Source organism: Silene latifolia, chromosome 1 (genome assembly GCF_048544455.1).
Source record: "Silene latifolia isolate original U9 population chromosome 1, ASM4854445v1, whole genome shotgun sequence".
NCBI classification, from domain to species: Eukaryota; Viridiplantae; Streptophyta; class Magnoliopsida; order Caryophyllales; family Caryophyllaceae; genus Silene; species Silene latifolia.
The window spans coordinates 89,701,756-89,718,867 of record NC_133526.1 but is presented as its reverse complement, the minus strand read 5'-3'; the positions used below and the strand labels follow the sequence as shown (position 1 = coordinate 89,718,867).

At 36.2% G+C, this 17,112-nt stretch overlaps 1 protein-coding gene across 1 annotated transcript; it reads right to left on the bottom strand.

Annotated features, from left to right (window-relative positions):
• Positions 1-12,388: 12,388 nt before the first annotated feature.
• LOC141607673 (abscisic acid 8'-hydroxylase CYP707A2-like) lies at positions 12,389-16,153 on the bottom strand. Its single transcript, XM_074427027.1, has 6 exons — positions 15,831-16,153; positions 15,296-15,614; positions 14,287-14,673; positions 13,696-13,977; positions 13,084-13,202; positions 12,389-12,936 (listed from the first exon to the last, which is right to left on the bottom strand). The coding sequence occupies exons 1-6, from the start codon at positions 16,025-16,027 to the stop codon at positions 12,837-12,839; spliced, it is 1,404 nt and encodes a 467-aa protein (XP_074283128.1). The 5' UTR covers positions 16,028-16,153; the 3' UTR covers positions 12,389-12,836.
• Between the last annotated feature and the right edge of the window lie 959 nt (positions 16,154-17,112).

The window sequence follows — 17,112 nt, the reverse complement described above, 5'->3', positions numbered from 1 at the left end:
TTCAAAAGTACAAGTCTTATTCATGGAACGAAATTGCTCTTGTCGTGCACACAAGAACGCCAACTTTCCAAGTCAAAGACAAATTTAAAACACAAATCACTCGCCGACAAGCGTAGAACAAGTTATTAAACGTCTCTAATAACGAGTTCTAACATCCTATCAACGTTAAAACCAAAAGAAAAAGTAATCCACTCAAATTTTCTTTTGGAAAAGCCAAAATGGAAATAATGGTTTCACTTTTAAACTCAAAAGGGAGTTAAATTCCGGAAAATATAATATTAAACTTTGACGAAGAAAGATCAAGGTTAATAGAAATTGGATAAAATTTAAAGAAATCTCGGGTTTGGCAATTAAAATCATGATAAATAATTTTACACTCAAAGAACAGATAGGTAACTAAATCAAATTTTCATTTTCGAACCTTTAAAATAGGTAAAGGTTTGTAAAAGTAACATAAAATTTTTAACAACAGACCAAAAATGGTAGCTTGAAATATTTAGAAATTGTATGAAATGAAAAGCAATTTAGACAACATAAATATAAAGTACTCTAAGAGGGTCCAGACTTAACCAACAAAAAGAGCTATGATGAATTTCATAGGGTAAGAATTGAAGTAAGGTCAACAAGGATGTCAAAGATATAGTTTTTATAGGTCACTAGCATCAAACTTAAGGGAGGAGCAAGATGAAGCGAGGAAAGGAGGTATGAACGGTAACGCTTATGGTCAAAGAAGAAAGGAAATTAGACAACAAGGAAACGCCAGATACTCAAACCTCAAATAACAACATCATCCAAAAGGTTCTGAAAACTTCCCAACAACAAAACCTATGACCAAAACACTCCCAAGGGTTTCCTCAATTTACTCATGTTACTTCATCTTTAGCTATTCCTTGAAACAAGGTACTCCACTAAGAGTGCGATCTCATCACTCCAAATCCTCAACCATCCACAAACAACTTCCACAAGATCAAGGTCAAGGTTTCCAACAAAGCTATACTCATATCCAACTAGTGTCAACCACGGGTTTCTCAAAATGGTAAAATCCTCAATCAAGAATCCCAATACCCAGCTCTAAACTCCAAGAAAAGGTTCCTCAAATATTCCACAAGGTTTTCATTTTAATACAAGGTAGTAACATGCCAATCCAAAGTCTGAAAAATCAATAAGATCTCGAGTCCTTTTATCCTTTTACTTATCACGGATTCCCAAAAGCAGAACTACACTTATCTACAACATCATCCCGTCATCTCAATTACTCAATACAACCTCAAAGTTTCTAAAACCATAGGGTCAACAAAGACTTCTCAACAATGTAGCTTAGTCTGACTACACTTCCCAAGCTTTTCAAATCCCAAACATAAACAACAAAGCCAAGTTCTATAACCTTAGTAACAAATGCCACTCATACTTGACAACACAAAATCCACCAATCAAATATACTCACTTTATCAAGGATCTAGGTATAAGAATCATCAATTATGTCTCATCACACTACCTAAATCTTTCCAACATCAATCCTCTCAAAACCAGGTTTAAGGGTCAAACACAACAATCTCCTCAAAGTCAAAATTTCCAACCAAAGTCAACATTCTTCAAAAGAAAGAATACTATGAAAAGGCGTTAAGGGAGGATTAGCAAGGAACAAAGGACAAGTTAGGGAATACAAGAGTAACTTTCAAAGCAAAACAGAAGAGAGTTTAGAAGGAGAATAAGCACCAAGAGGTAAAGAATAAAGCAAGATACACCAAGAATGAGAAACGTCTTCGATGAAGTAGAAGCATTCTTCAAAGGTTGAACAAATCTTCAATCCTTGGCTATCGGCACCAAATCTTGATCTTCACGTTGGTAGGTTTACGGTTATTGATCCAATGGCACAACAATTATAAAATGGCAATCAACAAACATGTTAGAACCTAACAAAGAGCAAGCACACTACAGACTACCACCTTAGGTCCTTAAGTCTACCCATCTCTCATTTATTATTCAAGGTCAAATTCACATTTAAACTTGGGGTACACGTGTGTGCGTCGGGAGCAACATAGGCTCTGATACCAACTGTGAACCCCCACGATAAAGCAGAAAATATAAGTTATACATTCAAGCGGAAATTAGGATTATTTTTCAAGACTTTTAAAAATTAAAGCGCGGGTTCATTAAAACTTAAACCACACATAAAGAATGCGGAATTAAAGATTAAATTATACAAACGTGATAGTCAAGGTGAGGGAAAATATATCCCTCGAATGACAATACAATAAAAGGTGAGTCTAACCAATCCTAATAAACCAAATACTAGTCCAAGGTGCTCGCTAGCTCACACGTCTAAACCCCACAAATGCATCTTCACAAACCTGTCATTCATGTAAACATGAAAGCCACAGTCAGTGGGGAGTAACTCAAGGTTCTCCCAGCCACAAAATGTCAAAACGAACATAACAAAGGACATGAACAAATAACCATATTAGATAAGTTATGAGTGAATCGACTTATAACTAAACATGGGATCATACGTTTTTAAACCAACAAGGATAAAAGAAATGATGGAATAAACCAGTAAGTAAGGTATGCGCAACAATAAAATAAATGGAGAAGAAAGACAAGGAAACAGACACGAACACTTAGCCACAAGCACGTATTTCAAGGAGATATGACCAAAGTAACCATCCAAATAATGCAAGACATTTATCACTCTTAGACTATAATTTCCCGGGTAGGACTACGATAATAATACGGTCCTAGTCTAAATCTGCAGATTCTCGGGTGTACATCCCGATTCGACGTGCGCCAAAGACAAAGATTTAACCCAAGACTCGACTACTCATGTAGACCGAGTACCCCAATCGCGTAACAAAGACGAAAGTGGCGGAAAGACTAAGATAAGACTCACTTGCCAAAGACAAAGACAAGTGGCCCAAAAGCCATACTTGCGTAACAAAGACAAGTAGGCCAAAACCGTACTTGCGTAACAAAGACAAGTAGGTCAAACCCGTGCTTGCGTAACAAAGACAAGCGGGGCAAAAATGTATGTCAAGCACGTACGATGGTAATATGGCATTTCTACAAGAATACGACTCTTACAAGTAATTATTTATAATAACCTTTTCATGCTTGTAACATATAAATAAACATTTCATTTCATAATTATACATGCCGGTTAAATAGAATAAACAAGTACAACAACAAGTACATGAGACGGGATTATTAATGTCACACTCATACTTATGGCTTGCATCTCACCATAAGTACGGATGGGAACATCAGTCCCGACGATCATACCGCAACTAGAGGGCCTATGGCTCACCCCTAGTGTCCGATAGGACCAAGACTCTCACAACCGAACAATACAATACATTATCAAGAATATTCCATTTTCTAATAACACATACTTGTCTTATATTAATAGATATTCCATTTTCTAATTTGACATGCCGGTTAAATAAAATATAACAAGCGATAATGAAATAATTTACGCTAGGTGGACTTTACGAAATAAAACGTGAAATCCAACAAGTGAAGCATGCCAAGTCTAATCAAATAAACCACACGAATCCAATTAATTTAACATAGCTAGCGTGACTAATTTAACATGACGAATCCGATTAGATAAACACCGCAAGCCCAATATTTCAAAACAAATGAGCCCAACAAATGAAGCCAGAGAAGCCCAACACTCAAAACTTAATGAATCCAACAATGTAAGCTAAATGAGCCCAAAATGAAAAGGATGGTGAGTCCAAAAATTGAAACCAAAAGAATGACAAACAACTATACAAGGCATGTATAGTACTCAATCAGCATTCCAACTGACTAGTGCTCAAACCACCAAAACAACCCCTACAAACCGAGCCAAACCCGAACCATATCGAGTTATTCCAGCAAGAGTCCTTGGACATAACCAAGATGGAACCCAAACACAGCTGCCCAATGACAAGCCAAAACAGATCCTAAAGCAGCCAACCTGACCCGCCAAAACAGACCAAGATGCAGGCCATAACGGGTCACCAAAACAGAGGCATACAAGGTCCAAACCGAGTTTTCAAAACGGGAAGGCTAGAGCACACGTAAGACGATATGGGAGAGGGAAAGTAGCATGAATACTGGTCTGTGTACTACTTGTCCCATCCCCAAAATAGAAACCAGAACCGCACCCGTCATGGTTATAATACGAGTTCGACAGCCCGTTGCGGCTCAGTTTTCAGACGATATTTAAGACAGAAATGAGACAGAAACGAGACACAACTAAAAATATGAATAACACCCACTAACTCATCTTAACCATGTCCGAAAAACCCAGGCAAAACAGTCCGCTCCAAAAGTCATTTTGAGGCGGAAATGTGACACAATTTAATTCGTGAACACTACAAGCGAATTCGAGCATGGGGAACGAATTGACACGATGAAGATTGAGCATACAAATGAGGAAAGGTAAAAAGAACTGAACTTTACTAAACAAGGACACGAAAACGACATGTAAGACGGAAATTCGACATTTTGTCGAGTAACCAATCACCGTTACCTCAATGCACTTTAAAATAGCATGCTTCCGGCCCAAAGCTATTCTAAGCTGTCCCAAGTAACACCCAAACGCACAAACGAAGGAAAAAGGCGGGAAATCCGAGCCCAAAGTAAGACGACCGAACGGAAACAGAGGCAAGATGGCGTCTTTCTTACATATAAAGAAGGAGAATGAGGAGGGGAAGCTAATGGTGTAAGAATCAGGGGATTTGGTTGAGAAATAAGGGAGGAAATGGGGGTTGAGGATGGCGGAAATGGTGGTTGGTGTTTGAGTTGTTGCTGCTGCTTTGTTGCTGCGTCAAAGAGGAAGAAGACGAATGAGGAAGTAGAGGGAGGTGGGGTTTCCGTAGGATAACAACAACAAATATATATATATATATAATAATAATAATAGTACACAATAATAATATATAATATTAATGATAATAATAGTAGATATTTTGAAGGTGGGTGAATGTGTTGTTGGTTTTTGATTGGTCCAGATTAAAGTATGTACAAAGTGAAATGTGACGATCTATAGCTAGACGGATGTTGAGACGGAAATTATTATTAGTACTGTCATTATTATTATCCGACCAAAAATACGTATATATATATATTATTGTATAAATTATGACTCAAAGATATAATTTAATAATACGTATTTTTATAAAAATGAGCTTTTATATAATACGTTTATAAAAATCGTGTTTGACATAAAATTAATTAAATTGAATAATTCAAAAATATTTAATAAAGTAATTCAAATGGTTAAATAAATTTTAAATGTCAAAATGGGAAATTCGCGGGTGTTACAGTCAAAATATGTTTATCATAAAAATGATTTGAAACGGTAAAAACCGATTACAAAACAAGAAATAAAATAAAGAGGAAAGACGAGAACAAATACGGATGAGTCTGACCCGAGACCCACAAGAGGCGCGAGCTTCCCTGCATAGCAAGGAGCTCTTGTCTCTGGCCAAAACTCGGTTTTGGCCCGTCTAACCTATATTTGAATCGTGTTATGCATTGTTCATGCTTATAGACTCATAAAAACAGTAAATACATGAAATAAAGTGAGTTGTTTACACCCTCAAACTTATGTGTATTGATGTTTGCGACGTAGACGACTTTAGAGACGGTTTTCTCATTGCGACTACTCATGATCAAAGAAGTTTAATAAAAAGGTGCCTTAAAAAGGATTTAGTTTTGAAAATGAGTTGAAAATATGTTAAATAAAACATGTTGATTAATGTTGAGTTGGTCGAATGGGTCGGTCGAATGCACGGCGACGGTACCAAACAATATGTGTAAGGCTTGTGTTTACGATCAGTAGATCGTAAACACGTGTCGATTTTGTGACTTAGGAAGTCGAGTATAGAAGTTTAAGGGAGATGTGAGGGGGGCGGACTCTCGTGTGAAGATTATGGTGTGTGATGGTGGGTATTTATAGAGAAATGTGGGATGGTAGGTCGGTTGATTTTTCTTGGAGGCTAAGGAGACACTCCATTGAGGCGCGATCCACCCCGTGATTCAATGGGGTGTGTTGTCCCTTTCGCAAATTTGGATTTTGTATTTGTTCTAACCAATGTTTTGTTGGTTGTGATTTGTGGTCTTTGAGGTTTGGTTAGCCGTGTAAGCTTCCTTTTAGGTGATATTTGGGGTAGGTATTTTGTGTCTTTGACTCGGGTTTGACCCGTGTGAGTCGGGATTTGAATTTCGAGTCGGTTTTTGGCCCGGTGTCGGTCTTAACTCTAAATAGAGTTATTTTAATGGAAATGACATGATAAAGACATTCACGACATTATTTTTGACATTGGAGATTTGGGTTGACTCAGGTTGACTCGAGTTGCGGGTTTCTGAGTCGGTTTTGGGTCCGAAGGCGGTTTTAACTCTAAATAGTGTTATTTTAATGCAAATGAAGTTAGAAAACTTTTGAAATCATTTTTCATATGCGAGTAGTGCATTGAACCGTCTCATGTATAGCCAATCCGCGCACGCATATCAAAAACACGTTATAGTCCGATCATCATCGGGTGGTTTTTGGAAGGTTCAGATACTGGGTATCTACAGTACCCTCAGACCCATAAAACCGTAGTTTTACAATAAATGTATTTGATTGAGCATACGACGACAACGTTTATTAGTAGTAGTCGAAATAATGAGAGTAGTGTGTTTATAGTGTTCCGGAAATTCTATCACTAAACCGGCAAAAATAGGTGTACTCGTCGAGTACTGGACCTACTCGGTCAAGTATACATGTATAGTCGGTCGAGTACTCAGGATTTGCAGAATACAGCAACTACTGTTTTCTGAGTGCTCGGCCGAGTGCAAACGTGCTCAGTCGAGTAAGGCGTATCCGGTCGAGTACCCTATGTACTCGGTCGAGTCCCCTAAATTAGTAACAGAATCTGTTTCACATAAACGCCATCCTCCCTGCAACACAAAAAATATTGTTCGGAGTCTAAAATTATTCAGAACTCGTCACATTTAGGTCATGTTTCTACCACACACTATGCAACTTAACATCTACACTCACTTCAACTTAATCGCATAAAATGCATCGTAACTCCGTATAATTCTTTTCACAAAACTTATCATGTTACGTACACACAATACGATTCAAGCTTGATTAAATTATTAACAATGTCATATGCATACAAGTATTCACTCAATCTCCATGAAACAATATCACATGTCATTCACGCATGTTATAAACACATTCATATACTGCACTGTTGACATCACTCATTCCTTCTTTTGTCATAACCAACATACATAGGACTGTAAGCTGCCTACACCAGCTCGCTCACGTGCTCGAAAACATACCATCTCTTGCATTATGACCCGTTTCAACCTTTACACAAAAATACAATACGAAACCCGAGATGACCACACAGTACACAACCAGTACACACACATAATCCCACATATCTACCCCACGCGGAGTTGCTGGCTTAAGCATTTTGGGGCCGATATTCTGAGTAGATGAGGGCGCCTTCTCACCCAAAACCAACATAAGAGGGCTTCTAACACACATACACCATGTTCATTTTTATTTGACACCCAACATTCATTTGGTTCATTGGTTCAGGTTCCAAAATCGTCGTTCTAATACCAATTTGTAACCACACCCCCGCCCCACTTACCAATGAGTCTTAACAAGACCTTCCCCCAATAAGTAAGGTCGTTACCATCTCGATTGCCCGAGGTAAGTATATAAAATAGACCATAAAAGAAATATTAATAATCTCTTTACAACTTACAACGGAGATAAAAGAACTAGAACTAACTAAGACAACATAAGAAAATACAACTGCTGAAATTACTATCGACCGAAGCCAACTCTATGTCATACGACCACTCCAACCCAGCAGCTACAACCGGTCAGCAACCATAGGAAACTGAAAAGTCTCACTGCACACCATTTCCCGACAATATCAAATGGATCACCGTAGACACAAACAAAGAGAAGAAACACACAAACACACCACACAAGTCAATAACAGGATACAAGGCCAGTAGAATAAGAACCTCAAAGTAACAATAGAACTCAAACAGGCGATAGCCAAACTCCACTACAACCACATAATATCCAATGGTTCCCATCGTAACAGGTAACCAACACCGCCAATGGGAGACCGTAGCATTGCCCACCTAAGCCCTGCTCATCGTAATGAGTGAACCTAGATCATTAATTTGCACATCCCGCTTGTGATGGGAGCCACAAGGGACGAACATGGGGATGAAGACTACCTCCCGACAATGCCTTGACAATCAATACCAGTAACAACACCAAGATCATCGTCACCATATTAATACTGTAACTGAATCCACTCACCAAGGTACCCACAACAAAGATAATCATATAACAGAAACAGACAAACAATCGTGAACTAAAACTGAGTAAGGAAGCCCTACCTTTTCGCTATTCTATAAAAATACATCAACCATGTCATGCCAAGCAAGAATTCACACCATACCCTACAAGAAACAATCATTCACTATCACTATGCTATTTAGGATTGACTAAACAATAAACAAATATCCACAAACTCACCTCGAATAACAAACAGATGCCGACGGCGGCAACGGCCCAACTCGATGACTCAAGCATAAGCCATCTCCCTTCCCGGATTAGTGTTCAAGGTTAACTCATGATTGGGTGGTGAGGGATGAGGGAATTGGGAGAGAAAGGAAATTAGGTTTAGAAATGCCGAAATGTATCGTGGAAATGAACTACGTCGAAGCCTCCGTGTTTTATAATAACATGCTGACAGAACGCGTACTCGGTCGAGTATGGAACATACTTGGCCGAGTACCCAGCACTCGGTCGATTACCAACTTTACTCGGTCGAGTGACTCTTACTTGGTCGAGTATTCAATAAATAATGTGATATAATTCCCCCTTCCATCTCTACTAAAGGTCTCCCATGGTCAATGTGTTAGTAAACGGGACCCTAACAGGGCGGGTATTACAACATGAACATCCTCAAGACGGACCCTCCTACCTCTGCTCTTCAAAAAAACCAAGTTGCATGCACAAGGTAAGCCATGAGTCGTTCATAGCACGTGCCCACATCGATCCTCCAACCCAAACCCAAACCAAGTCCTCTCATAAGTTCTTTCTCCATTATCTCTATGGCCTTAGTAAACACGATCCCATGCAACAAGGAGTAAGTACGAGATGTGATCCTTAGTCTACTCCTTAAATCTTGGAGCTTTTTTCTAATTTTAGAATGTTAACCTTCGAGCATAGAGTGGATACGGGACCACATGGTATCAAGTGTCAGATGACTACTTTTCAACCAAGCCTTTAATAGGGAATGGGCTGACTCAACACGGGAAGTTGTCATGTTACCAAGATGTAAGCACTCGTTTGTATAGCATAATACAAAATTTGCCGCGTGCTCACCCTAATCGTTCCTGATATAGGTGCTCAAAAAACACCACTTGCAACAGAAAATCGGCCAAGCTTGCTGAAACTCTTTCTCGGTAAGTGCATCGATCACTCTATTCCAACCTGGCTCTTTATTTGTTATGACATAGATCTTGCAACTCTCGGGCTGGTAGAGACTAGTTGCTTTTGCATCGATAGCTTTGTTCACGTTACATTGACACAACAAATGATCAACTTCGGGATATACTACTTTAAGAGCGTTGATCAAACCCAATTCCGGGTCGGTGACGAAAACAGAAGGGGACGCTCCAGTGTAATCAAGAATGTCACCTAACTTCTTCAACAACCACGTGTAAGAGTCCTCAGACTCGGTAGGAAGCATTGCACATGCGATTAAGAACGAATACCCGGTGGGTGTGATACCAACAACCTCAACAGCTGGATTCTTGTATGAGTTGGTATTATACGTCGAATCCATGATTACGACATAAGGATAAGCTCAGAACAACTTCACGGAAACGTGATGTGCCAAGAAGACATGCGTGATCTCTTTTATTTATAAAAATAAAATTTATTCGAGTAATACAACAATCAACAATAATTTCTCAAATTATATCACTGCACAGTGCACACTACTTTATGTCTCACATCAATTAATATTTATTCAAAATGATGTGAACATAATTTTATGTAATTTTTAATTTTTTATGTATAACATGTGACATTTATCTATCAAACATATAGAGTTCAAACTCAACTTATTTAAATGTTTTGATTGTGTCTTGCATGTGTGAGAAATTTGCACCTTTTGTTTTTTTAAACAATTATATATAATGATGTTTAAGAGTTTATTACCTGTAAATATAACAGGTTGAACTTTCTCAAATATTATTTTTTGATGTTTAACTTCAAAGTATTTAAAAGATAACATATAAAATATTTAACTAAAAGTAATACGGAGTATTTGGTTAGTCATAATCAATATTTTATATTTGACTTATACATGTTTAATTAAAGATATTAAAGAAAAATGTAACGTGTAATATGGGTAATTGATGGGTAATAATAAGGGGTTTTGTATTGTGTAATAGTGTAGGATGTATTGTGATAGTATTATATGATTTGTCTAGGATGTGACGGTTTCATGAGACGGAATCGAGTCGGGTTCGGGTATCTCATGAAGATTTCTTAAAGGTAGGTTTATCCTACTCGGTTTTGAAAATGTGTATACTTGCTAATGTGTCTTTTATCATTGTTTTACTTAGCATGACTCGTATTGCATCACATAAGAGTATTTGAGGATGGTTGTGAATCTCATGTAGTGTCGGAAATGCATTATAACAAGATATTGAGTTATGGCGACTCTATGACTCGGAATAATGGAGGATTAGATGTTCATAGCATATTTGGGAATGTGTCTCATAATGATTCATGTACTTGGAATGAAATGTTGCTTATTACATATTGTGATTATTGTGTATGTCGGAGGTTGGTGGTGATACTTGGTTGTGGAGGAGACGTAAGATGGTTGGGAAACCGTCTTACACTTGGGTCGCCTCTTGGAGCTTTCCACTACAAGAGGGATGTTCACAATGATGACTTGATTATGGAGGGACGCGTATGGTTGAGGTACGACACCTGGCAGGGGATCCGGTTGGCTTTCGGGCCCGTACCACTGGTGTGTCCCGAGTACCTTATTACGAACTGAGGTCCGGCTGTTTGGTGGGTGTTGTTGTGGTGCCGTCACCGGGATATGGGTATGTCTGGGTTTGTCCCGGTACCGGTTTGATGATTGCATAATTGTATCGGATGTGTGTCATTGGCATGTTGTATATTTACATATCGTCTAGTGTCTTATGTCTTTATTTATCGAAACTGACGTGTTTTTGGTTGTGTGTAATTGTCACCTATTTTCGGGGCGGCCTGTATTGATCCATAAGATATTTTCGATCATATGGGGAGCAGTTTGAGTACAGGTTTTGCTTGTTGACGTGATCAGGGTTTGGGTCGCGCTTCGGACTTGGAGTCGAGTTGCATAGTTAGATGACATAGATAGTGGTCGAGTTGTATATGGCATAGTTTACATTTGTTATTCATTTATTCATATGTAATTCATTAAACTTGTTATTTATATATAATGTTTCTTAATTGAAATTCCGATTTCACTGCCTGGGGAAACCGAGACGGCAACATCTCCCGATTATCTTGGCCTTGTAAGAAGGGGGTGTTACAGTCTCTCACTTAAGACAGGTATATCCGTCTTAAGAATAGAACGGCTTAAATATATAATACCTCACTTGGTTAGATTGGGAAAATTATTTTGCTAATCCTCAGGAACATTATTTTTGTCTTGTCTATTCTATTTGACCCGTCTTAACGTTATTAGATGAGAATTTTTGATGACATTTACTTTCCTTAAATTTAATTTGTGCCTAAGAATTACAAATATTATGTTCAGCCGTTTATGCATATGATTTGACAGACTTCATATGATAAATATTTTTGAAGGGATGTTGTCAATAAAAAGGTTATGAAGTCCAAATAAAATCTTAAACATTTGTAAAACAATAAAGTGGTGTTTGGTAAACATTAAATAGTATATTGATAAATTAGCGTATTCAAGACTTTTAGTAAGTTTGACTCACCAATCAAAGTAATTTATATGTTTGGTAAAGAACATATTAAAACAATGTATTGAGCTCCAGTCTACGGTTTTCCAATATGTTGTTCTCCCAACATATTCACTTTAGTAGATTGCAAAAAATGAATCTATCAATTATTTACACATAGTTACAACTTACAACAATCTATTAATTTAAACCGACTAATTATCAAACATTTTTACTTAATATGCTAATTGATATATACTAATCAAACATGTCAATTACATTTATCATTTATAATCTGCATGATCAATCTACTATGACTAATAATACTCTGTTGAATACTAAATAGGGAGTAAATCCAAATAACATTTGAAACAAGATCTCAAAATTTGAATATCATTCATTTGATATCTCATAAGAAGAAGGAAGATAATGGTAGTCTAAATTACAATTTACATGAGTCAATCCTCTTGAAGATCTTCTTCTTTATCTTCCTTTACCCACCCATTTAGAAAGAATTTCAAATCGAGAAAAATCTAAAATATAAAAACAATACCCAACATACAAAACAAAATAAAATAAAATTAAACTAACACTATTTTCCTCCAAAATTCTATTGTTAAGAGGATATCCTAATGTACAATTCTTCTGGCTCCTCTTCCTTATTGCTTACAACTTTTTCCAACCTTTGATGACTCCTTCCTTTATAAACCCATAAATGAGGCTAATTAATTAATTTTAAAATTAATTAAAGTCAAGCCCCTTGGTTGACTTAACCACTACCCTCATTTCTTAATTAATTGAAGGGTATTTCTGGTATTTTCTTCATGTGACCATCACTGTTGACTTTTCCCAAATAATTGAATTGGTAGGCCATTCTGAGGAAGTGCAAATGGGCCATAGTGAATTTCATCTTGTGGGCCAATAATAGACCACCTGGCAGACAAATAAAAGCCCATGATCAGAAAATCTCATAACAAATACCAGATTTACTATTTTTAGCAACTGATTGAACCTAAAGTTTATATTAAAGCTGTAAATGTTTAGTAAAATTTAGGATGTAAATTTGTGTGGTTCACCAACCTGTACTTCGTAGTTAGATGATGTAATAGAACTAGAATCTCCAGCTTTGCCAGTTCATTGCCAGGACATGCATGGATCCCATTGCCAAATGGCAAGAATGTATTCGGTTTTGGTGCCACCTGTTCCAAATTCAAGGAAACATACAAATCATCAGTACATAAATCAATCTTGGTTTGTTTGTGTTGTTTTCATCATAACTGATTGTCAATTTATCACATTGCCTAGTTTGGTGAAAATCCGACTCAAAATTGAATCATTAAAAGTAACCAAACCTTTAAAAAAGTTGTTTTAAATTGATTTTACGATTTAGTTATATCTATTGACCTATAATAGCTACTAGAGAGTAAATGACTCCATTGGATCATATGGGTTGGTTTATATACGCGAAAAGAAAAGTGTAAATTATTGACTGAAACACCTTGTAAACTATTAACTGGAAAGAGGGACTAACAAATACTCTATCATCCTATCAAATCAAAGCATGAAGTTTGGATTATGATATGAGAATGACATTAATAAAACATATTCTTGTTTGACCTACTATTCATCCTCTAAACAAAGAATTTCAACAAAAGAACACAGAATTTTTCAAAAGGACATAGAAAAAATTACCTCAAATCTAGAGGGGTCAAACTTCTCAGGCTCAGGGAAATGAGCAGGACTGTGGTGAATATTCCTAAACAAAGGAAGTACTTTCCATCCCTTAGGAATAAGGTACCCTTCATATTCAACATCTTCAACTGCTTCTCTAAATGTAAATGATAATATTGAAGCCACCCTTAATGTTTCTTGTATCACCTTTGTTGTGTATGGCATTTTCTTTGTATCACTCCAACTTAATACCTTCTCTTCTCCATCCTCTTCTTTTCCTTTAATTACCGCTTCTTGCTCTTCCTGCAAATCAAACCGCCCCTTTATTAGTCGCGACATTAAAATATGACCGAGTTTTAATTTTCTATTGCATGGAGAAACAATCGAGATTACGTCGTAAAATCCAAATTAGTTTGCGACTATCTAAAATATTGCGGTCGCAAACTCGCAATCATTGTACACTCACAAGTCATAAATCAACAATCATGGAAAAGGCGGTACCACTTATGTACTCAATACGTGCCACACTAGTACATACCTTACTCGGGTCCGACACGACTAGGGTACGATAATTAATAATGAGTATCGAGTATGAATTAAATGAAATAATACCGTGACAGCCTGAAGGACGCAGGGATTGTCAGCAAGGTACTTGACAATCCAAGTGAGGACACTAGCAGTAGTGTCCCTAGCAGCAAAGATAACACCAATAACATTGTCAATAATTTGTTGGTCTGTGAGGCCTTCTTTGTCACCCATGAATGACGCTAGCAAATCTTTGTGATCCTTGTTCGTTTGCCTTCGACTTGATATTATTCGGGCCGATATCCGACCCAATTCTTTTCGGGCCTTCATTGATTTATTAAATAGTGTTCCGGGTAAATTAATTGGCATTGAATTGTAACCTTTCTCTAGGATGTAATAACATTTCTTCAAATCTTCTATATACTTTATTTCATCTTTCCCAAATATTGACAATAGTGCCACGTTGAATGTGTACTGCAAAATATGTCACATCATGAAGAGTCAACATTTAAAAAATTGACATTTTTAGTATTAAAAAAATTATTAAATTCAATACTGAAAAATATCCAATGTTATCTAGGGCGTTACTGATCTAATCACCCTTTCACACGACCTTATATAAGTCATCATCGTTTATTTTAACGGATTTGGTACTACCTTGTGAGATCGTCTCATTTTCCAAATATCTATCCTTATATAGGTATGAAATTTTTAAAATAAAATATTTTGCGTAAGAGGGTGATTTTATATAAAATAACTAAAATCAATCTTAATAATCTAAAGTCAACCACATGAAATTTGTATGAGATTGTCTTCTACATTAAAGAAACTCATTAACACTATAACTTTATTGTAAAACCGTCTCATATCATATCAGATATATGATATCTGAAAATTTGCATGACTATAACACGTGATTGTTTTGGGTGCAAAATGGCATGATATGATATTTCTTGCCTTTTGGCACTTTCAAAAAAGGCGACTCACTAAAAGAGAAGTGTAACAACTTTGATATATTTCTACTTTTATTTATTTTATTTAAACAGTATGTTCCTTGTATATTAAACCATTGATTGATATATAATAGCAAACTTACGGTTTTCATCTCCTGGAAAGTGTTGATCTCGGATCCTTCAAATGACTTAAGGGTTTGGGAGGCGATAGAGTCGATATCAGACACGTAACTGCGAATGGCATCCGGCATGAAAGACTTTACAACAAGTTTCCTGAGTTTAAGATGGTAATCATTTTGATGAAAGAAGATGGCTTCTTTGCCTAACATCCTCTCTTTACTAGCAGGAAATGTTGGCTTAAATAAATTTGAATTTGTTGATAGCACAAACTTTGCTGCCTCTGGACTTGATATCATCACACATGGACATCCCAATATGTGACTCTTAAATACTGAACCATACCTTCAAAAAATAAAAATAAAAATAAAAACTCCAAAGTTTAGTAACTAAAATTCCAAAATTATGACCAAAACTCATCATGTCCCTAACATGTTAATTAATTAGGTAGATTTTAGTTGGGTATCGTCTGTCTTAATCATTTATTTATCTTTAATTAAAATAACCGTCGTCACATATAAACATTGTCCTAAGAAAGCAAAAAATGGAAAAATGACTAACTTTTGAACTTTGGAAGCAAAGAAGACATTTGGGTTTTGGGAGTAGAGTTGAAAGGTCTCTCCTACATAAGGATAACCCATGGTGCCAGGAGGAAGAGGAAGCTTTCGGTTTCGGAAGGCGAAAGCAGGGGATTTAAACACAAGGTAAACAATGAAGATGACAACAAATGTGATCAAAGCTACAAATATGATCACCATTTTAATATCCTCTTCCTCTTGCACTCAAAAACGATATATATAATATGAAACTCCTCTTTTATTATATATAGAGGGGTAGAGGAGTTATATATATTATATTTATATTATGATATTAAAAGAGTGAGTGAGGGAAAAGAGGGGAAGTGAAGGGGGTATATATAGTAGAGGGAATGAAGAAATGGTCTTTCAAATCCAGCTCAAAGTCTATACACGGGTTCAAGTTTCAACATCCAGCTCATGTTATTTCCAATTTAGAGAGAGAAACAGTACGGTAGAGAGATAAAGTCATGACACGTGTCCGAATATGGGAGAGTCTACTTGACCAGTTTTTTTTTTTTTTTTTTTTTTTTTTTTTTTTTTTTTTTTTTTTGCAGGAAGTTGACCATCTACTTTGTTTAATACTCCTTCCTATTCATTCATTTTGTCCCTCTTTCCTTATCGAAGCTAGTCGGATTTTTGTCCATCTTTCCTTTTTTGGTAACTTTTGTGTGGTCTAAATTTAATTACATGTGGGGTAGAGTGGAATAGAGTGTTTTGTGTGGTCCAAAATCATTTTCTTAATTCTTGTGCAAAATAGAAGGGGGACAAAATGAATGAATAAGAGGGAGTACTATTAGTTCAAAGTATATTTATTGTAATACTCCGTAAATTGTAATTATAAAAAAAAAAAAAATTGTAAAGGGAAATTTAAATTATGAAATGTTCATGGAAGAGGTAAGAGCCAACTACTACTCTTTCAAGTCTTGAGCAAAATGCTAATAGGAAGATTTGTTATCTAACTAAAATATCGTTTTTTGAATGTGTGTTTATTCCGTGCATACTAATAATCTAAAATCGAATATAAATGTTATTTGATATTTCAAAATCATTAAATTGTTTTTCAATATGTTTGGAAATTGATTGTGTGCAACAAATAAGCAATAAATCAACAACTATTTTTTTTTTTTTTAATATAAATATTTATTCAACATATACAATTGGAAATGTAACTATTATCAATATTAACGAAAAGTAAGATTTTATCATTTATACAATTATACCTTTCCATAAAATGTCACCTATTTGTTTAATTTTTGAGAATGCAC